The 22,477-nt window shown below is 42.8% G+C and overlaps 2 protein-coding genes across 9 annotated transcripts in view; one reads left to right on the forward strand and one right to left on the reverse strand.

The window, feature by feature from the left end:
- Window positions 1-5,717, reverse strand: part of CHRDL2 (chordin like 2) — a 52,195-nt gene extending 46,478 nt beyond the window's left edge. For 2 of the 3 annotated variants that reach the window (XM_055282944.1, XM_055282946.1), the window contains exon 1: window positions 5,655-5,717. The gene's annotated coding sequence lies outside the window, so the exon portion shown is untranslated. Of the gene's footprint in view, window positions 1-5,428; window positions 5,462-5,654 lie in introns of those variants that run through there. The other variant, XM_055282949.2, reaches the window with a different exon arrangement.
- The window catches only part of RNF169 (ring finger protein 169), a 133,595-nt gene continuing 116,794 nt past the window's right edge, over window positions 5,677-22,477 (forward strand). For 4 of the 6 annotated variants that reach the window (XR_010121343.1, XR_010121344.1, XR_010121342.1 and 1 more), the window contains exon 1: window positions 5,677-6,241. Coding sequence is in view for 2 of the 6 variants with exons in the window: in XM_055282942.2 (XP_055138917.1) it covers window positions 5,677-6,241 (565 nt within the window). In the remaining 4 variants the exon portion in view is untranslated. The remainder of the gene's footprint in view (window positions 6,242-22,477) is intronic. The other 2 variants (XR_010121345.1, XM_055282943.2) reach the window with 1 other exon arrangement.

Genomic DNA, 22,477 nt, shown 5'->3' on the forward strand with positions numbered 1-22,477 from the left:
TGAGGCAGGAGACCTGTTTGAACCTGGGAGGTGGAAGTTGCAGTGAACCAAGATTGTGCCACTGCACTCTAGCCTGCGTAACAGAGCAAGACTCCATCTCAAACAAACAAACAAACAAAACCAAAACACAAATCCATATGTACCAATCCCTTGGGCCAAATATTAAATATTTCAATTACTTTAGGTTTAAATAACAGAGGTATATGGTTGCTTAGCATGACACTTGGCACGTGGTAGTTGCTCAATAAATTCTAGTTTCTTTTCTTCTGCAATTTTCTAGTCTCATCTCTAACCTGATGTTCTAGCCACGTCAAATTCTTTATCAGTCCCACACAGGTCTCAAACTTTTATGCCTTTTGCCTTGGCTCTTATTGTCTCTCTGCTTTCCCTTGTATCCATGTGGTGAACTTCCTTCCCTCAGTCTTTATAAACGAGCTCAAATGTCCCCTCTTCTGTGAAATCTCCCGAACTTCCTCTCACCTTTGCTCCCTGCTTCCATGGCACTCTGTTTATGTCTGTTGTAGCCCTTACAATTCTTCTATAACTCTTCTCTTTTCTGCTATATTTTTTTCTACTTTTGCCTTTCTGTTAGGTTTGACTTTGAGGGGGCAAGCACCAAGTCTTATTTGTATTCGTAGAGTGTTTGGAAAGAGTCTGGAGGAGGCTGGGCAGATGACATGACAAACACAGATGGAGGGATTAGATTTGCAAAAGAATTACTTACCTAGGCCAGGCGGAGTGGCTTACGCCTGTAATCCCAGCACTTTGGGAGGCCAAGGCAGGTAGAGGTCAGGAGATGGAGACCATCCTAGCTAACACGGTGAAACCCCATCTCTACTGAAAATACAAAAAATTAGCCAGGTGTGGTGGCGGGTGCCTGTAGTCCCAGCTACTCGGGAGGCTGGGGCAGGAGAATGGCGTGAACCCGGGAGGCGGAGCTTGCAGTGAGCCGAGATCGCGCCACTGCACTCCAGCCTGGGTGACAGAGCAAGACTCCATCTCATAAAAAAAAAAACAAGAAAGAATTACTTCTTCCTCTGAAACAAAAGGGAAGGAACTGAAGATGAATAAAAGAAGGTAGCAAGAATCTTTAAAGCAAAATGGAAGGGGCCAAATCTCAGGGGGAGATCTGACTTGAGGGAGGAAGAGTACAGGAAGAAGATGTTATCCAAAGAGGAGAGGTGGCACTGGTGTGGTCTGAGGGGCTTAGCCTTCTCCTTCTTAGATGTGTGAGGTCTCAGGATGGACTCAGCAGCACTTAAGCTGGAAGAAGAGGTCTTGGGCTTGCAGGAAGAAATAGCCTTGTCTCCACCTGGAACTAGGCTGAATGGCCTTGCTCATATCTGAGTCTTTCAGTCCAGCAAGGAGAAGCTGGAGCCATGAGCTAGAGGGAAGGTTTGTAATGATGTGGATGAGGAGTGAGGAAGGGGTAGTGGTGGGGTAAAACAATGCAGAGCTATCTGGGTAGAGGTGCTATGAGAAGGATGGTAGGGAATTCTGACAGCAGTGCAATCCTCAGAAAGCAGCTGGAGGGGAAGCATTGGTACCTGCAGCTGCACTGCCATTTGTTCCAGTTGGCATCGTGCATTAAAGGGAGTCTGTGAATCCTTCCTCCCATGGTGGTCTGTGGTGCAGGTGGGGCCTTAGAGAAAAGCTATTTGGGTTCGTTCTACTCTAGGCTGTTGGCTTAAGCTTCTTGTATCATTTTATCATCTACCAAGCACCCTTGACAACCATTTTTAGGTGACACTTCAAAAACAACAAGCTAATGTCTCAGTTAGAGTACTTTGATGTAAACAACAGAGATTGTGAGTCATTTAAGAAAAAATGAAATTTACTGAAAGGATACAAAGAGTTGACAGGAAAACTGCAGCATCGGATATGGAAAATGGGCTGTAACCTAGGCAGGCTTGGCAATGGGAACCACAGCCAAGTCTGTGTCTCAGGTACAGCCTGGCATGGCCACCCTCACCATGGCAGGGCCACCCCCCTCAAACCCCACCAGGGCCCCACTGCTGTTGCATACCTACTGTCTCTGTTGCTTTGAATAATTCTAAAATTCTCTGTATGTTTTCATGTCACTTGCGAAGATGCCAAGCTCAGAGAAGAGTGGCCAGGTGTCTGAGCCTGGGTCATGTGTCATGTCCTAGCTGTTAGGGGGCAGGGAGAAGAATATCCCTTCAGCTTTGGCTTCCCTAGCCTCATCAACACTATACAGAATGGGGAATTCCCTAAATAGAAAGGAGGTTTGGGCCAGGCACGGTGGCTCACGCCCATAATCCCAGCACTTTGAGAGGCTGAGGCAGGCAGATCGCTTGGGCTTAGGAGTTTGAGACCAGCCTGAGCAACATGGTGAAACTCCGTCTCTATAAAAAATATAAAAGTTACCTGGGTGTGGTGTCATGTGCCTGTAGTCCCAGCTACTCAGGAGGCTGAGGTGAGAGGATTGCTTGAGCCTGGGAGGCAGAGGTTGCAGTGAGCCGTGATTGCAGATTGCATCACTGCCCTCCAGCCTGGGCAAAAGAGTGAGACCCTGTCTCAAAAAAAAAAAAAAAAAGAGGAAGGAAGGAAGGAAGGAAGGAGAGAGGTTTGGATGCATTTTTGTCGGTTGTCAATTTTCATCACAATCCCAGGCTGCTAGGCTTGAAACTTTAGAATCATCCTCATTGTTATTAGCTTCCCACATAGTGAGTGGCTCTCCAGATTTCTTAGGTGTGCCTTGCCCTCTGTCACCACAATTGCTTTTAGTAAGATTACTCAGCAATGTCATAGAGGAGAGAAGAGGCTGGAGTTTGGAAGTTGGACTTCTACAATGTTAGTGCTGTAGCGGTCCTTTGAATTTATCTGTTGTAGTGGTCTTACCTACGAGTATTCATTAGAATTCTTATGGCACTAAAAAAAAATACACATCCTGATATCCCCCATCTGGGTTTCTGGGTTCACTAGATCTGAGGTGGGACCTTGATATATACAGGTGTTTCTGAGGTGTGTCCCAGGTTGAGAACTGATCACTTTCAATACTCTTTTTTTTTTTTTTTTTGAGATGGAGTCTTGCTCTGTCGCCCAGGCTGGAGAGCAGTGGTGCAATCTCGGCTTACTGCAACCTCCACCTCCCAGGTGCACGCCATTCTCCTGCCTCAGCCTCCCGAGTAGCAAGGACTACAGGTGCCCGCCACCATGCCCGGCTAATTTTTTGTATTTTTAGTAGAGACGGGGTTTCACCGTGTTAGCCAGGATGGTCTTGATCTCCTGACCTCGTGATCTGCCTGCCTCGGCCTCCCAAAGTGCTGGGATTACAGGCGTGAGCCACAGCACCTGGCCTTCAATACTCTTGTTTTAAAGATGAGGAGATTGAGGCCCAGAGGGAAGTTAGCTGTTTGAAATCACACAGTGAGTTAGAAGGGGCCAAGACCAACCCCAGATCTCCTGGCTTCTGGTCCAGTGCTACTCGACCTCTTGCTTTTTCCCTCTGCTAAAGGAAATTTTCTATATTTATTTGTATCCAAGAAAGCATGCTATGTTTCTGTGGCTCAGCTCCTCCAACAGTAAACAGATTAAAAGATCCAAACCGTCGAGAGTGAACAGCCTGCACAAATGGCCCCATTTCTAATGATGATTGTCTGGATCACAGATCTCCTTTGTCAGAATCCGGGAAAAATTTCCTCAAGAACCTTAAGTTGGGATGGAAGTGGGCAAGACCCATGGATAAAGGATAGCCTAGCCAAGGCCATACTTCTGTGTCTGGAAGGATTCTGTCTGGGTCTCTATGCAAACAGGTCTCTGTTTTAATCACTCATTGGCCTTTCTTCAACTCTTGACTGTCCTTTAGCCCTCTGGTTCTTATCTTGGGAATCCATCTCTTTTTTTTTTCTCCTGTTCTCTGAGTTAACCAATCACTCGGCACTGGATTGGTTTACCACTAGCTCTGGGCAATCTCATCAAAACCCAGGGCCTCTGATGCCTTCTATTATATTATGTTGATTTTTTTTTTTTTTTGAGACAATGTCTCGTCCTGTCATCCAGGTTGGAATGCAGTGGTGCCATCATGGCTCACTACAGCCTTAACCTCATGGACTCCAGTGATCCTCCTGCCTCAGCCTCCCCAGTACAGGTGAGTGTCACCATGCACAGCTAATTTCTGTATTTTTTGTAGAGATGGGGTTTCACCATGTTGCCCAGGCTGGTCTTTAACTCCTGAGCTCAAGCAATCTGACTGCCTCATCCTCCCAAAGTGCAGGCGTGAGCCACCGACTCCAGCCTATGTTGCTTTTTTATTTTTCTCTCTTTACAAAATTCGTGTCATCCTATAAAGGTTTCCACTAAGAAATGCCATTTATTTAATGTTTCCCATTCTTTGCCCTGCTCCAAATCTATCCCAGGGCAAAGAAAGCAAAGAATGGGAGAACTACTGTAGCCGAACCACCTTTCCATTAGAGAGGGATTATTCTTTCTCCTGGAACCTCTGCATCCAGAAAGGGTGCTAGCATCAAAGTCCAAGCACCTCTCCCTAGCTCAAGCAGGAGTGACACGGTCAGAGCTGGCCTATAGGAAGCAACTCGAAGAGTGTGGAGGATGGATTAGACGAGAGGTTGGGAGAGGGGAGACAATCTATAGCAGCTACTGTAGTAATCTAGGTGGGAGATGATTAGACCTGAATTGGGCAGTGGGAATGGGATGAAGAGGTGGGGAAATAGTCATTTTGATAGTGGAATTGACAGGACTAAATAACTGATGGTTTGTGGGAGATAAGGAAGAAGTTCAAGATGACTAGGTTTGAAGCTTGAGTACCTGGGAGGATGGGACCTTTAATAGAATGAAGGAAGTAAGAAGAGCAGTTTTGAAAGGAGGATGGGAGACAGTGACATTCGTTTTGTACATGAGGAATGTAGGGATCTAAGAGGATGTTTCCATCAGGCAGTTGAATATGGAGGGCTGGACTCAGGAGGCCTGGGCTGCAGACAGCAATCTGGGAGCTCCTGAGGGAAGAAAATGTGGACCAGGGCAGCACGCAGAGTGAGAAGGTGACTGAGGCCTGAGCCTAGAGGAACACCCACATGGAAGCCCCAAACACGGGAGACTGAAAAGGAGCCAAGGGGCTGGGAAAAAACCAGGAAAGTGTGGTTTTACCAGCCAAGGGGGGCAGTTTCAGGAAGGGACATGGAGAGAGAGGATGAGGAGGTAGGATTGACAAGCAGCTGCTGCTTTTGGCAATTAGTTACCATGGTGGGCCTGGTTTGAGTCACAAAGCTACCCCCATCCTTAGGAGAGAGCTCAGGCCCTCATATCAAATGAACACTAAGGCAGGTTTCTGAGTAACTCACATATTCCCCACTCACTTTCTCCTCAGTTATCAAGACATTACAGGATAAGTAAGTGTATCAAAGTTTAACATCGTTCAGAATTGCCAATAAAGCCCCTCAGTTCTCACCTCTTTCAGTTCAGTAAGAGGAAACTGCAAGGACTTTTCGAGAGTGCGGCTGATGACCGCATATATAAAGAATAACTAATAAATATTAATGAAATATCCCCTCTGGCCAATCAGGTCTGAGGAGAACCCTCTTTGGGCTCACAGAAGCCTCGCCCCTCATGAATATGTAGATAGCACTGCCCACCGCGCACTGCCCCGCCTTCCACTCTTCTCCCTCGCAACCGACCTCCCTTCAAACGGGAAACAAGATGGCGGCGGCAGGTCCGAGTACTCGGGCCTCTTCCGCGGCGGCAGCGGCCGCTCTGAGTCGGCGGGGCCGGCGGGGCCGCTGTGACGAGATGGCGGCAGCTAAGACTGGGGCCCCAGGCCCGGCTTCTGGACCTTCGCTGTTGGTGTTGTCGCCGCCGTTGCTGCAGCCGCCGCTGCCGCCGCGGCCGGAGGAATCGGGGTGCGCCGGGTGCCTGGAGCCCCCCGGGGAAGCAGCGGCCCTGCCGTGCGGCCACTCGCTTTGCCGAGGCTGCGCCCAACGCGCCGCCGACGCGGCGGGCCCGGGTTGCCCTCGCTGCCGCGCCCGCGGCCCAGGCTGGGCCCGCCGTCGGGCCCGCGACGACGGCCAGGCCGACGCAGAGGTGCTGGGCGAGTGCGCCCGCCGCAGCCAACCCGAGCGCTGCCGCCCGCGCCGGGACGGGGGCGCGGCTGCCGCGGGGCCCGGGGCAGAGCAGGAGCCGCGTGCCACGCCTGCGGAGCCAGGTGGAGATTTCCCACTTCCCCTTGGGGTCTGGAGCGAGGCCGAGCGCGCCCCGGCCTGGCCTGGTGAGGGGTGGAGAGTCCCGGGCCCTACTGGGGCGGGTGTGGAGAGTTCTCGTGGGATTGGAACCCGGGCTCTGCCCAGGTGCAGTGTGTTTGTGAATTTTGAACTTCAGAGTGAAGGACAGGCACGTTGCATGCGGAGGGGCGGTGAGGGCACCCCGCGCCTTACGTAAGTCCGAAGTTTGGAGGGAAACAGAATTGTTGGAACAAGTTAGGGGCAGGTTGGAATTGGTGTGTGGGAGTGGGAGGGGCTTTGGATCAGAGAAGTGCTTGGTTTAATGTTGCATGAAGAGTTTGGGGGTCATATTGCTTGGAGAGATGTGGCTCCTGGCCCTGAATGAGTCAGTGAAGGGTGTGGAGAATCCGGAGTTTAGGGAACAGGTTGAATTTGAGGATGTGAAGGGAGTTTTCAGACTCGAGAGCAGAGGGGGTGGGGAGCACAGTTGTGCAGTTGTTTTCATACATTTTGGAAAATGTATGCTTAGCACAGAACTTGGCACATAGTGAGGAAGCAATAAGTGACTGCCGTTTATATTTGTAACACTGGTACTACTAAGTCCAGTAGTGCCCGACAAAAAAGCTGGCTTGGGTTTAAAAGTTTTGGAAACAAAGATTGGGTGGCAGGGGCTGCTTCTATCTCCTTGGCAGTGTGGGTTTCCTACTGGCTTGCTGGCAATTAAAAGTCTGTTGTAGGACTCTTGCCTTGAACTTCTTTCCCCTAACACCAGCAGCCTGCTATTCCTCGGTTCTGAGCTTTGAGATAGAAAGTGCCCTGTATAAAATAAGACTGTTATAACTTAGGATTCTTTTGGGGACACACCCAGTCAACATAACATCTACAGCTCTGTTTGATAAAAAAAAAAAAAATGCTTACCTAGAATGCGATTTTCAAGAAACATAAATCACGAAAGGCCAGATATTTGCACCTTCTGTTTTGGGAATTCTGCCATGTGTTGTTTTCGGTAAGGAAAGAGAGGCATTGCTTGTGTATACAAGTGCAGCTTCTAGAAACCACAGGTTCTAGAATGCACTCTGTTTTGATTCAAGCCGCCAGAGACACCTGTCACTGTCCTAGGATATTGGGCTATTTTATTCCTGGGGTTGAGGGGGACCTGCATCTTACTTTCTATGTTCCTTGTCACTCCCCCCACCTTTTTTTTTTTTTTTTTTTTTTTTGAGACGGAGTCTCGCACTGTCGCCCGGGCTGGAGTGTAATGATGCGATCTCGACTCACTGCAGCCTCTGTGCACCACCCGCTCCGGTTCAAGCGATTCTCCTGCCTCAGCCTCCCGAGTAGCTGGGATTATAGGCGCCCACCACCATGCCCGGCTGTTTTTTTTGTATTTTTGGTAGTGATGAGGTTTCACTATGTTGGCCAGGCTGGTCTCGAACTCCTGACCTTGTGATCGTCCCGCCTCGGCCTCCCAGTTTTTTTTTTTTTTTTTTTTTGAGACTGAGTCTCACTCTGTCTCCCAGGCTGGAGTGCAGTGGCCAATCTCTCAGCTCACTCCAACCTCTGCCTCCCAGGTTCAAGCGATTCTCCTGCCTCTGCCCAGTAACTGGGACCACAGGCATGTGCCACCATGCCCTGCTAATTTTTGTAATTTTAGTAGAGACAGGGTTTCGCCATGTTGGCCAGACTGGTCTCGAACCCCTGGCGTCAAGTGATCCGCCCACCTCTGCCTCCCAAAGTCTTGGGATTACAGGCGTGAGCCACTGTGCTCAGCCCTCGTTATTCCTTTTAAGCTTCACAACATCCCTCTGAGATAAGTACTTTTATTTCCATTTTATAGATGAAACTGAGGTTCAGAGAGGTTAAGTAACTTGCCTAAGGATGAAAACCCAATTCTGTCCTATTCCTCCTCAAATCAGGGATGAAACGTCTTTATTTTTGTGGATGTGGTGTGATGGTTTCATATGCTACTTAATTTGCTTTATAGTCTGAGATTATGGTCACAATATAAGACAGTATTTCTCTGGTCTCCCTAATAGTACTACTGATTATATGGCCACGTAGGATAGAAATTTTCATTTTGATTTCTAAGCTTGGAGACCGTTGTGAAATACCAGCTCTGAATTTGAACCATGAGAGGAAGTTTGGCTTGATGATTTGTGCAAACTTTTTCCCTTGAAGAAGTTTTTGTCATAAAATTTATCAGTGATTAAGGGAAATTATCTAAAATGAGATTTCAAATTAGAATCTATTGAGTCACTTAGTATTCATTAATAACTTTATATGTTTATATGAGGACCAAAATGAAAAATGGTTTTCTTAAATGTTCTTGTTGTTGGATTGTTTTGTATATGCAGTTACGTGCTTATTCAGTTGAAGAATTTTAGAAAACAAAAATATTGCCAAAAGTTTTAGGAAGTATCTTTTAGCTTCAGTGGGTTGTCTGATCCTCTTGAAGTTATATACAGTATTTTTAAATTAAAATTTTTAATAGGCAGTGCATTCACAGGATTCAAACAAAAATGTAACAAAGTATACAATGAAAAGATTCCCTTTGGCCAGGCGCGGTGGCTCACCCCTGTAATCCCAGCACTTTGGGAGGCTGAGGTGGGCGGATCACAAGGTCAAGAGATGGAGACCAGTCTGGCCAACATGGTGAAACCCCGTCTCTAATAAAAATACAAAAATTAGCTGGTCATGGTGGTGCATGCCTGTAGTCCCAGCTACTTGGGAGACTGAGGCAGGAGAATCTCTTGAACCCGGGAGGCTGAGGTTGCAGTGAGCCGAGGTCGCGCCATTGCACTCTAGCCTGGCGACAGAGGGAGACTCCGTCTTAAAAAAAAAGAAAGAGAGGAAAAAAAAGAAAAGATTCTCTCTTACCCCCTTATTTCTCACTCCCATCAAAGATTCTTGGGCTGGGCATGGTGGCTCATGCCTGTAAATCTAGCACTTTGGGAGGCTAAGGCGGGCGGATCGCTTGAGGTCAGGAGTTCAAGACCAGCCTGGCTAACGTGGTGAAACCTTGTCTCTACCAAAAATACAAAAATTAGCCAGGTGCGGTAGCGCACGCCTGTAGTTCCAGCTACTCGGGAGGCTGAGGCAGGAGACTCGCTTGAACCTGGGAGGCGGAGGCTGCAGTGAGCTGACATTATAGCACTGCACTCCATCCTGGTGGCAGAGCAAGACTCCATCTCAAAAAAAAAAAAAAAAAAAAGATTCTTGTTTGTTCTTCCATAGTTTATGGATCTACATGAAAATTCAAGTACACTTATTTTTTGCCATTTTTATACAAAAGGTTGTACATTATACACTGTTCTGTAACTTGCTTTTTTTTTGGTGTAAGAATACATCATCAAAGTCCATAGCAGTATGTTGTATGGAATTTTACTGAATGGATATAGCATAATTAACCACCTGTTGGTGGATATTTTGATTGTTTCCTGTCTTTTGCTGTTATAAATAATTGTTTATAAATCATTATGTAAATGCATATGTGCATTTTTATGGAGAAGTCACCAGTAGCTTTCACCAGAATCTGAACCATTGTTTTATTTATGTATTTATTTATTTATTTTTTGAGACGGAGTCTTGCTCTGTTGCCCAGGCTGGAGTGCAATGGCATGATCTTGGCTCATTGCAACCTCCGCCTCCCCAGTTCAAGCGATTCTCCTGTCTCAGCCTACCGAGTAGCTGGGATTACAAGTGTGCGCCACCACGCCCGGCTAATTTTGTATTTTTAGTAGAGACGGAGTTTCTCCATGTTGATCAGGCTGGTCTCAAACACCTGATCTCAGGTGATCCACCCGCCTCGGCCTCCCAAAGTGCTGGGTTTACAGGCGTGAGCCACCGCGCCCAGCCTTGAACCATTGTTTTAATCTACATCTCTCATTCTACAGAAGAGAAAACTGAGGCCCAGAACAGATAAGAGAGTAAGGGTTTACATGAGTTACTAGTAGATGAAAAAGGGTCAACAGAAACAGCCTAATTCAGTGAAATGTTCATAATAGCTTTAATAAGGAAAACTAATAATACCAGTTTTATAAATATTTACATTGTGCTTTTGTGAGTGGAAACAGCAACAGGATTACTAGGTTGGCACAAAAGTAATTATGGTTTTTTGCCATGACTTTCAGTGGCAAAAACAGCAATTACTTTTGTACCAGCCTAATAGCAATTTTAGTAACATTCGGAGATATATTGCTTAGTTGTATTCTCATCACATAGTTGGATCAATTGATAAAGGAAACATCAGGCCTGCTGGAAATGAAATTTTGTAGTAAACGCACTGGTATTTAAGTGAAGTTCTTAATTTTTTTTATTTTGTTGAAGTCCAGTGCCTCTTTAGGAATTGCTTTGTGGAAAAAGTATAAAGAGTTTGTGTTTTGTTGAAAATTTTGGTTGCACTGGTGACATTTTTGTTCTTTGCCAGCTTTTTTGGCAAGCTTTAAGGTTCAGAACCTTAATGACCCCTGTGTACATGTTTTATTTAATTCTTCTATGCATTGACAGTTTGCTTTTGGATATAATATCAGTTCTTGTTGATTTGTGAAACTCTGTGTGTAAAGGCTGCATCAGTGATCATTTCAAAATGAACTCAGACTTCAACTTCATATTCTTTGAGGATCTGCAACTAGTTGTATATATTGACATATTAAATATTTGGACCATTTTGAGCAATATTCAGGAATTACGTAATATGTGCCTACTCTGTGCCAGGTCTTTGGGAAACAGTGAATGAAATATTAAAGATCTCTCTCTCATGGAGCTTATATTCTAAATTTAGAGATATTCCTTATCTGTTGATTTAAAAAATATACTTACCATACAGGCTGACATAGATTTTGAACTATACATTGCAGCTACACTTCAGCTTCATTTAAAAATGATTAATGAATTTTAAGAATTCATTTAGTCTGTTTGAAATCCAGGATGGTTATTCCAAATCATACTGCTTTTAGATTTGAAACCAAGACCTTTTTACTTTTTAGGATTCTTTTTCTTTTTTTGAGATGGAGTCTTGCTCTGTCACCCAGGCTGGAGTGCAGTGGCGCGATCTCGGCTCACTGCAAGCTCCGCCTCCTGGGTTCACGCCATTCTCCTGCCTCAGCCTCTCTGAGTAGCTGGGACTACAGGCGCCCGCCACCATGCCTGGCTAATTTTTTGTATTTTTAGTAGAGACGGGGTTTCACTGTGGTCTCGATCCCCTGACCTCGTGATCTGCCCGCCTCGGCCTCCCAAAGTGCTGGGATTACAAGCGTTGAGTCACCGCGCCCGGCCGGGATTCTTTTTCTTCGGCTATGGGTAATGACTGAAGAAAAGCTAGACAAAGGCTGGTGAATCTTTTAAATTGGCAGTTTAAATTTTTTTCTCTTCGTGTTATTAAAAGTGCTTTTCAGGAATTGAATAGATAGGCCAGGTGCGGTGGCTCACATCTGTAATCCCAGCACTTTGAGAGGCAGAGGTGGGCGGATCACTTGTGGCCAGGAGTTCGAGACCAGCCTGGCCAACATGGGGAAACCCCATCTTTACTAAAAACACAAAAATTAGCTGGGCGTGGTGGTGCACGCTTATAGTCCCAGCTACCTGGGAGGCTGAGGCAGGAGATTCGCCACAACCCAGGAGGCAGAGGTTGCAGTGAGCCGAGATTGTGCCACTGCACTCCAGTCTGGGCGACAGAGCGAGACTCTCTCTGAAAAACAAACAAAACATGAAAATTGAATAGATAAAAAACAATTAAATAGTGCCTCACTTATCCCTTCTCATCCCATCTCAACTTCCCTGTTCACTTAGGGTTAACATTTCTGCATTTAAAAAATTTCCCCTTTCTTTGAAAAGCAAGTAGTTCTGGTTTATTACTCAGTTGACAGACAATGTTTGCTATGTGTGCAGCCTAAATTACATTTAGGACTAATGAATAATGAAACCATGTGATTGTAGTGCAAGAGGACAGGAATTCCCTAGTCTGTAAGGATTTGTTTAAAATATGTAAAATGACTCATTTCTTTATCCTTAATGACACATATCCGAGAATTTGAGAGTGTCCTTATGTGTTATACCAATACAGGACACATTTGCCTTGTGCTAAGATGTTTTTTAAAGCTCTTGATGAGATTACATGCACTCTACCAACTAAACATTAATTACTATTGAAGAATAGCTCCAATGTATAGAATTCAGGATTGAATAGCAGGAATTTAGGAGGTATTTGTTTATTCATATTTCCACTCCCTGTCTTACTTCTAGTTAATCCTGAAAGAGTTGCCTACCTTGAATTAATTTGTATCTGAGTTGGCTTGAGTGTATGATGTAGGATATGTTTGTTAAATTTCATTCCACTAATTCAATGAGCATTTTGAGGGGCACACATTGTGCAAGATGATGCAATAAATAAAGATGAATAAGACATTCTGTAAGACTCCACAGTGTGGTTGGGGAAACACATACTCAAATAACAATACAACGTGTTAAGTGAGGTAAACAGACAATGCTAACAGAGTCGAGGAATGGGCTGACTGACAATTTGCAGGAAACCTGAGGAAGGCATTTGAATTGTATGTTGAAGAAAGAGTAAGAATTCACCAGATGAGGAAGGAGAGGATGTCCATTTCAGGTAGAAGAGCCTGCATGTAGAAAGGCTTGAAGGCGCTTGGGATGTTCAGGGACTGGCAAAAAGCTAAATATAGGTGGAGTGTGGACTGGAGTGGGAAAGTAGAGAAGAGACTAAAGAAGTTAGATCATGCAGGCCATTGTGTATTAGGGTAAAAGAATTTTGGACTTCATCCTATAAAGCTCTTAAAGATTTTTCAGTGGTGGAATAACATAATCATAATGCGCTTTAGAAAGACAATATATATTGGTTGGAAGAGGAAAGATGTGAGTAGAAACTGGAGGTGGGGAGTTGTTAGGGGACTGTTTTAGTAGTTCAGGCAAGCGATGAAGAGGGCCTGGACTAAAGCATTGGCTGTGGCATTGTTAACTTCAGTCATTCATTAATTTAGTGACCATTTGAGGGTCTTCTGTGTGCTAGGTCTAGGCCCTAGAGCTGCAAATAGAGGTAAAGCATGGTTCTGTCCCAAAGTGTAGTTGGGAAGATTGGGATGTAAATATGCAACTGAAATGTGGTTTTATAAGTATTATAATAGCTGTTATGCAAGATATAATTGTAGAAGGCAATATAGTATATATTAATAGAGCAGGCTAATAGAGGAAAATCTGGAGACAGACTACCTGGGTTCAGATTCTAGCTTTGCTATTTATAGCTGTATGTTATTGGACACTCTCTGTGTCTTAGTTTCTTCATTTGGAAAATGGGAATAGTAATAGTATTAAAATCATAAGGTTGTTGTTAAAGTCTAAATGAATTATTACAATGCTTGATATATAAAGAGCTAGGTCAACAAATGTAAGGTATTTTCACAAAGAAGATAATCTAGTTTGGATGGGTCAGGAATGGCTTCAGTGAATGCCAGACATTTGACCATCAGTATTCATTAGGTGGATGAGGTCAGAATAAAGATGAGAGAGGGAAATAGTACATTTAAAGGCATAGGAACATGAAACAAGGAGTGTTCTAGGGATTGTAAACAGGAGTGGTTAGAGTATAGAGTGCATGTGGGAGAGTGGAAGCATGTGGGACTGCAGAAATTGGCAGTTGCTGAATAATAGTGGACTTTGAGTGCCATGCTAAGGAATGAGGATCCACTGAGGAGTTTCAAAGACGAATTCATCTTTGAACTTTAGAGAGAGCACTCCCATGGGAGTGTTGTAGCAAATAGATTGGAGAGCCCAAATTCTCTTTTTAGCAAGATGGCTAAAACTGACACAAATACTCAGAAAAGCTTCAAAATAAAGAACGACAATTCTTTTAAATGCATTCTTGAATATACAGGAAAGAGGAAAATCTCCAGTTTCCAAAAACAAAAATGGAACTACAAACCAAAACTGTAAGCCCAAAAGCTGCATAATAAAGAACGACAATTCTTTTAAATGCATTCTTGAATATACAGGAAAGATAGAAAAATCTCCAGTTTCCAATGGAACTACAGACCAAAACTGTAAGCCCTTGAACCTATGCTGTATTGCCCTGGAGCAGAGTGAGGAGTGTGGAGATGGGTTATTTCAGGTGTTGTCTTCCTAGCAGGTTGAGTTTTACCATATGCAAAAAGGAATTAGAACTAAGATTTCTGTGTAAGACTGAGATTTTTGATGTGCTGCACTCTAGGTGAAAGGGTGGGCTAGAAAAAAAAAATCTTCCCTATTACACAAGGAGACGACAAGAAATCTTGTCTTGACTTGATTGAGCTCTATGCAAAGAGAAAATGAAAAAAGTTTGCCTGAGAAATTGAAGCACAAGATCTATACCTTGCTTACATTTGGGAACTGGGTTTATATTATATGGCTCAGAAATTAATATACAAACAGGCTTCAAGCTAGTGAGACAGGAAAAGACTGAGAGGTACGTCCATACCTTAGACCACAAGGGATTCTTAACAGAAGAAATAAGCCCAACTGAAGATGAACTTATGATTAAAAATGACATATGAGGAAATGGCTTTGTACCACAAATGAGAGTCAGCAGATAGAACAAGCAGGAGGATTATAGCTCCAAGAACTCGGATAAGAGAGTGACAATTTGCGAGATAATTTAAATTAGCATATTTTAAGCAGCTAAAGACTTTAAAGAATTGACATCCCAAGAAATGAATAAAGCGTTATGAAACAGGCACATTTGAAAAAGAATGAAACATAATGAAAAATGTAGTCATTGAGGTTAAAAATCTCAGTAAATAAGTTAAACGATAGTTTACACAGATGAAGAGAGATTAGTAAGGCGGGACATAGACATGAGAAAATTCTCAAGAATACAAATAAATAAAGGAAAATATGAAAGAAGGTGAAGAAAAAGGAAAAGGACAAATCAAGAAGATCCAAGATGTAATAGTACTTCCAGGAGAAAAAAAATATGGAGGAGATGTGGAATTTGAAGAGAAGATGACTTGAGAATTTTTTAGAATTAGTAAAAAGTCCTGAATCCTTAGGTTCAAGGCTCATGAGGCCCTAGCAAGAGGTTTTTTCTTTTTGTTTTGAGACAAGGTCTTGCTCTGTAGTTCAGGCTTGAGTACAATGGTGTGATCATAGCTTGCTGCAGCCTTGACCTCACAGGCTCAAGTGATCCTCCCACCTTGGCCTCCCAAAGTTTTGGCATTACAGGCGTGAGCCACTGCACCTGGTACCTAGCAAGAATTAACAACAGAAAAGCAGCAACAAAACCCCACAACTAAACACATTGCAGTGAAACTTCAGAACACCAAAGACTATTAAGTATAATCAAAAAGGAAAGACAAAGGAGCAATAAGCAGACTGAGAGCATACATCTTTTAACCTACAAGAGAGACCAGAAGAAAACTGAATAATTTCTTCAGCCTTGAGAGAGATCTGAATTTCATACTCAGGTAAGTTATTCAAGAATAAGGGCGCTGGGTGCGGTAGCGCACGCCTGTAGTCCCAGCACTTTGGGAGGCCGAGGTGGGCGGATTGCCTAGGTCAGGAGTTCAAGACCAGCCTGACTAACATGTTGAAACCTTGTCTCTACTAAATACAAAAAATTAGCTGGGTGTGGTGGCACATGCCTGTAATCAATGGGAGGCTGAGGCAGGAGAATCGCTTGAACCCAGGAGTCGGTGATCCAAAATCGCACCATTGCACTCCAGCCTGGGCAACCATGAGCAAAACTCCATCTCAAAAAAAGAAAAAAGTAAGGGCAAAAATAAAAATATTTTCAGATAGGAAAAAGAGAATTTACCACACTGTTTCTAAAAGAGCTATTATAAACCTAAAGCATATAGTGCAGGAAGAAAGAAATGTAATTTAGGGGAGAAAGTGGGATATAAGAAGTTGTGATGAAGAAAGAAGTCAGTAGGTAGACTAAGCCAATGTTGACTGTATAAAACAAAATAATTATGACTGATTTGTAGGGGCTAAAACCAAGGTAAAACTAAAATACTAGGCAAGGATAAAATGTAAGCGGGGAGAAAAGTGATTCTCATTACAGATTTCTAAAGTTCTGTCTATACGTAACAGTTCAATAGGAAGACAGAGATATTGATCAACTTCAGGCTTTAAGTCAGACGCACATTAAACATTTACAGGTAGACTGGATGCGGTGGCTCATGCCTAATCTCAGCACTTTGGGAGGCCGAGGTGGGAGGATCATTTGAGTCCAGGAGTTTGAGACTAGCCTAGGCAAAAAAATGAGACCCTGTCTCTACTAAAAATTAAGTTAGCCAGATGTGGTGGTGTGCGCCTGTGATCCCAGCAATACAGGAGGACTGCTTGAGCCCAGGAGGTGGAGACTGCAGTAAGCTGTGTTTGTGTCACTGTACTCCAACCTAGGTGACAGAGCGAGATCCTGTCTCAACAAATGGGGTTAATCCTGAAAAGAAATACAATATATAACTTGATCTACTACACATATATAGAACCATACACTTAAATTAGAGAACATGCATCCTTTTTAAACAAATATACAACATTTACGTAATTTTCCTAGATTCATTTAGGCACAAAGGAAGTTTCGACAAATAGGAAAGATATATAAGCCATCTTATCTGACCATAGTATAATAAAATTAGAAATTAATAGTGAAAATATAACCAATTCCCCCTCCAATCCATGTTTGGAAATTGAAAAAAACAAAATTTAAATAATATGTGGGTAAAGAACAAAACTGGCCGGGTGCGGTGGCTCATGCCTGTAATCCCAGCACTTTGGGAGGCCAAGGCGGCTGGATCACCTGAGGTCAGGAGTTTGAGACCAGCCTGGCCAACATGGTGAAACCCCATCTCTACTAAAAATACAAAAAATTAGCCAAGTGTGGTGGCAGGTGCCTGTAATCCCAGCTACTTGGGAGGCTGAGGCAGGAGAATCTCTTGAACCCAGGATGTGGAGGTTACAGTGAGCCGAGATCGCGCCATTGCACTCCAGCCTGGGCAACAACTGCAGCCTAGGCAACATCTCAAAAAAAAAAAAAAAAAAAAAAAAAAAAACCAAAAAAAACTCAAACCAAGTGGTCAGCTGAAGAAGTTAAAAAAAGTAACAGCAGATTAAACCCAAAGGAAGTAGAAGATAGGAAAGAATAAAGAGCAGAAATGAATGGAAAACAAAAGAATTAGCAAGGTCAAAATCTAATTCATTGAAAAGATTAATGTAAGATCTATAACCCTAACCTCTGGCAAGATTGATCAAAGAAAAGGCATAAATGTTAGGAATGAAAAAGGGAATACAACTACAGATGTAATGAAGATTTTAAAAAACCTATAAATATAGAATATGGAAAACGTTCTGCCATTGATTTTGAAAAATTGGATTTTTCCAATTTTTCAGCTGACTCAAGAATAAATAGAAAGTATGACTAGAAATATAACTAATTAGCAAAGAGTAAAATCTCCCCACTAAGCAATACCACCGCGTGGACACAATGAGCAAAATGCAGAACATGGGAAAACTGTGGGACAAATGGCCCACTTTCTTCCACAAATAAATTAGGAAAAAAGCAATAGAGGGGCGACTCATGGATTAAAAGATACAATCAGTTTAAGTGTATGAACTTACTTGGATCCTGATTTGAAAAAACTGCATGAAAACATTTAATGAGAATTTGAATGCCGGCTGGATATTTGTTGGTATTAAAGACTTACATTTTTAGTGTGACAATAGTTTTCTGGTTATATATTTTAAAATAATCCTTTTCTTAGAGAGATATTAAAAATATTTATAGCTAAGATGATACGATGTCTGGGATTTGCTTCAAAAGAACTTCAAATTTGTTTCAGGAGATAGGGAGCAGGTATTGATTAGGGGAGGATAGAAAATAAGATTGCTAATGATTGATTGCTGAAGCTAGATGATTTGTGGTAGTTCATTATACTGGTTTCTCTAATAATGTATTTGAAACTTTTCCATAAAAAAAGCAAGAGGAAATTCTGTCCATTGAAGAAGTACCAGGCACAGATGGTTTGATAGGTTACCCAAATATTGAAGGATGGATGGTTCCAGGGAATAAATAAAATGTTTCCAGACTTGTTTTGGGGGCTTTTACAACTTGATAACAAAATCACACAAGTTAACAAAATCACACAAGATGACAAAATCACACAACTGTATGAGAAAGGAAAAGTACAGGCCAGTCTCATGAACACAGATTTTTATTTTTTATCTTTTTATTTCTTTTTTCTATTTTTTGTGGAGATGGGGGTCTCACTGTATTGCCCAGGTCTTAACTTCTGGTCTTAACTTCTGACCTCAAGCGATCCTCCTGCCTCTGCTTCCCAAAGTGCTGGGATTACAGGCGTGAATCACCTGGCATGAACACAGATTTTTAAAATCTCAGGTGAAACATAGACTGAATCGAGTAGTATATTTTTAAAAAATCACAACCAAGTAGCAGTTATTCAAAGAATAGGAGTTTGGCTTAACATTAAGAATCTAATGTAATTCCCCATGTTAACAAACTAAAGGAGAGTAAAACTATATGGTCATTGCAATAGATGGCTCAAAAAAGCATTTGACAAAATTTATCATTTATTATTTAAAAAAACTAGAACATGTGGAATAGGAGAAGCTTTCTTTTTTTCTTTTTATTTTTTTGAGACAGAGTCTCACTCTGTTGCCCAGGCTGGAGTTCAGTGGCGTGATTTTGGCTCACTGCAACCTCCACCTGCCAGGTTCAAGCCTCCCGAGTAGCTGGGACTACAGGTACGGGCCACCACGTGTGGATAATTCTTTTTTATTTTTATTTTTATTTATTTTTTGAGATGGAGTCTCGCTCTGTTGCCCAGGCTGGAGCGCAGTGGCGCGATCTTGGCTCACTGCAACCTCCGCCTCCTGGGTTCACGCCATTCTCCTGCCTCAGCCTCCTGAATAGCTTGGACTACAGGTGCCCGCCACCATACTTGGCTAATTTTTTGTATTTTTTTTAGTAGAGATGGGGTTTCACCGTGTTAGCCAGGATGGTCTCAATCTCCTGACCTCGTGATCTGCCCGCTTCAGCCTCCCAATTCTTTTTTATTTTTTAAAAATAGAGATGGGGTTTCACTATGTTGCCAGGGCAGGTCTTGAACTCCTGGCTTCAGGATATCCCCCTGCCTTGGCCTGTCCAAGGTGTTGAGATTACAGGTGTGAGCCACTGTGCCCAGCCACTGTCTTTGCTTTTAAAGTGGAACTTACCAATAAGGATGATTAGTGGCCAAGAATAGTCAAGACCATTTTGAAGAACATGATGGTTGGATTTGGTTTCTCAAATATCAAGCTGTTTAAAGCCATGTGAATTAAGACAGTGAGGTATTGGTATCAGGGTGGTTGAATAACTAATGTTAAAATTAAAGAGCATAGAAACATGCCCTCATATATTTAAATTTGGTGGATAATGGGTGGCCATTACAAATCACTAGGGTAAAGGTGTCATTTTTACTTGTCATAGGTAGTTAGCTACCTTACAGAAAACAAGAAAAAAATAGATCTTTAGCACCATATACAAAAAATTATTTGTAGAGCCAGGCATGGTGGCTCACGCCTGTAATCCCAGCACTTTGGGTGGCTGAGGTGGGCGGATCACTCAAGGTCAGGAGTTTGCGACCAGCCTGGCCTACATGGGGAAACCCCGTCTCTACTAAAAATACAAAAATTAGCCAGGCGTGATGGTGCATGCCTGTAGTCCCAGCTACTCAGGAGGCTGAGACAGGAGATTCGCTTTAACCTGGGAAGCGGAGGCTGTAGTGCTGAGATCATGCCACTGCACTGCAGCCTGGGTGACAGAGCTAGACTCTGTCTCAAAAAAAAAAAAAAAGGTTGTAAATGGATTAAAGGTCAAACTGTAAAACTTAGAAAATGCTAGGACTATCTCTATGAAAATGGAGTAGAGAAGGGCTTTCAAACAAACAAAAAACGTAAAGATTGATAATTTGACCACATTAAAATTAAAAATTGGGCCAGGCATGGTGGCTCATGCCTATAATCCCAGGACTTTGGGAGGTTGAGGTGAGAGGATTGCTTGAGGCCAGGAGTTCAACACCAGCCTGGGCAACATAGGGAGACCTTGTCTCTACAAAAAAATATAAAAATTTAGGCAGGCATGGTGGGGTGTGCCTGTAGACCCAGCTATTCAGGAGGCTGAGGTGGAAGAATACTTTTGAGTCCAGGAGTTTCGGGCTGCAGTGAGCACTCTAGCCTGGGTGACAGAAGCGAGACTCTGCCTCAAAAGAAACAGAAAACAAAACAAACACACCAGAAACAGAAAAAGATTAAATAAGAAGACCAACCAGAGGCTGGGAGAAGATATTTGCAGTGAAATAACTGACAAAAGATTGATATCCAACATATATGAACTACAAATCACTATGATGACAGATAACCTTATTAGAAAAATGGTGAGAAGATTTGAATAGGCGTTTCATAGAAGAAGGAAACTGAAAGGCCAGTAAACATCTGGAATGATACGCAACATCATTAGCAATCAGGGTAATGCAAATTAAACCAGTGATGAGATGCCATCAGACTGCTATAATTTGTAATTGATTAATTATAATTAATGAGCACCTATATACTGCCGGAGGAGTATAAATTGCCATACAACCATGTTGGAGAGCAGTTTGGCCATATCTAGTAAGGTTGAAGAGATAGATTCCTTGCTATGCAGAGATTCCATTAATACGTGTGTGCCATGGTTAAACTCTTGTGTACATATGCACACACACAGTGATGCTCACATTACAGCACTGTAGTATTAGAAAATGTAGTAACAGTTATCTTTGATAGGAGAAGGGATAAATTAGTTTCTACAGCTGTTAGAATGAATGAACTGGGTATTTATCTATCAACATGGATAAATCTGGAAAAATATTTGCAAAAGGAAAAGTTGCAAAATAATATGTATCCTTTGATGCCATTTATATAAGTAAAAGTACAGAAGATGGGAGTCATTTCAATAGCTTGAGTGAGAAATGAAGAAACAATCAGCCAATATAGACTTTACTCTCCTTGTACCCCCCAACAAGGTCTCCCTCTATCATCCAGGCTGATGTTCAGTGATGAAATCATGGCGCACTACAGCCTCTACTTTTCAGGTTCAAGCGATCCTCCCACCTCCAAAGTAACTGGGACTACAGGCATGTGCTACCATGCCCAACTAATTTTTTGTATTTTTAGTACTATACAAGGTCTCACCATGTTGCCCAGGTTGGTCTTGAACTCCTGGATTCAAGCAGTGCTTCTGCCTCAGTCTCTCAAAGTGCTGGGATTACAGGTGTGAGCCACCATGCCTGGCTTTAGACTACTGTTTCACAGTTTGATAATGAAAGGAAGGAAATAGAGTGCATGAAAAAAGGAAAGTACAATTGTAAGAACCAAGAGCAGAACAGATTTTACTCAGAATTTGAATTCAGGGTACTCTTGGAGAGCCCATTCCTGGGCCTCGGGCAGAACTTGAGAGTCTAAGCGATAGCCATCATATTTCTTTTTTGATGTATACTGCAGGAACAGTAAGCTGCCAGTTTGCTTATAAATTGCCACTAGCTTTTCAAGGGGCTGGAAATATTTATTTCATCTTGGTAGAAAGCAGGTTATGGATATAAGAATTATAATTCATAGGAGAAGGTAGAGGCCAGGTTTAGTATTACTGAAGCCATTTGTTCATTTTAGTTGTAGATATGAAAGATATCCCCCAAGTTGTTAAACTGTGGGGATACATGGTTACTTACATCTAAACATATCTACCAGTAGCTCTTTATTTTTTTCAAAATAACGGCTTGCAGTTCCTCCATGAATAATGTACATGAGTATGTTTATTTCCTGTGTTACACAGTACTTGGCATACGTTTAGCCTCTTGGCTAGTGTGTTTTCATTAGATAAATGACTAGGAAGAACAGAATTCTATAATAAATGAATTAAATCAGTACGTTTTAACCTTACAATTGCAGGTTTCTCTTACCTATTATTTCTTCCTGTTTTTGCACGTTACCACGTGCATTTTTTGTTTTGTTTTTGGTTTTTTTTTGAGATGGAGTCTTGCTCTGTTTCTTAGGCTGGAGTGCAGTGGCATGATCTCGGCTCACAACAACCTCTGCCTCCTGGGTTCAAGTGATTCTCCTGCCTCAGCCTCCCGAGTAGCTGGGATTACAGGCCCGTGCCCCCATGTCTGGCTAATTTTTTTTATTTTTAGTAGAGACAGGGTTTCACCGTGTTGGCCAGGCTGGTCCCGAACTCTTGACCTCAGATGATCCCCCCCGCCTCG

This window comes from Symphalangus syndactylus, chromosome 6 (genome assembly GCF_028878055.3).
Source record: "Symphalangus syndactylus isolate Jambi chromosome 6, NHGRI_mSymSyn1-v2.1_pri, whole genome shotgun sequence".
Lineage (NCBI taxonomy): Eukaryota > Metazoa > Chordata > Mammalia > Primates > Hylobatidae > Symphalangus > Symphalangus syndactylus.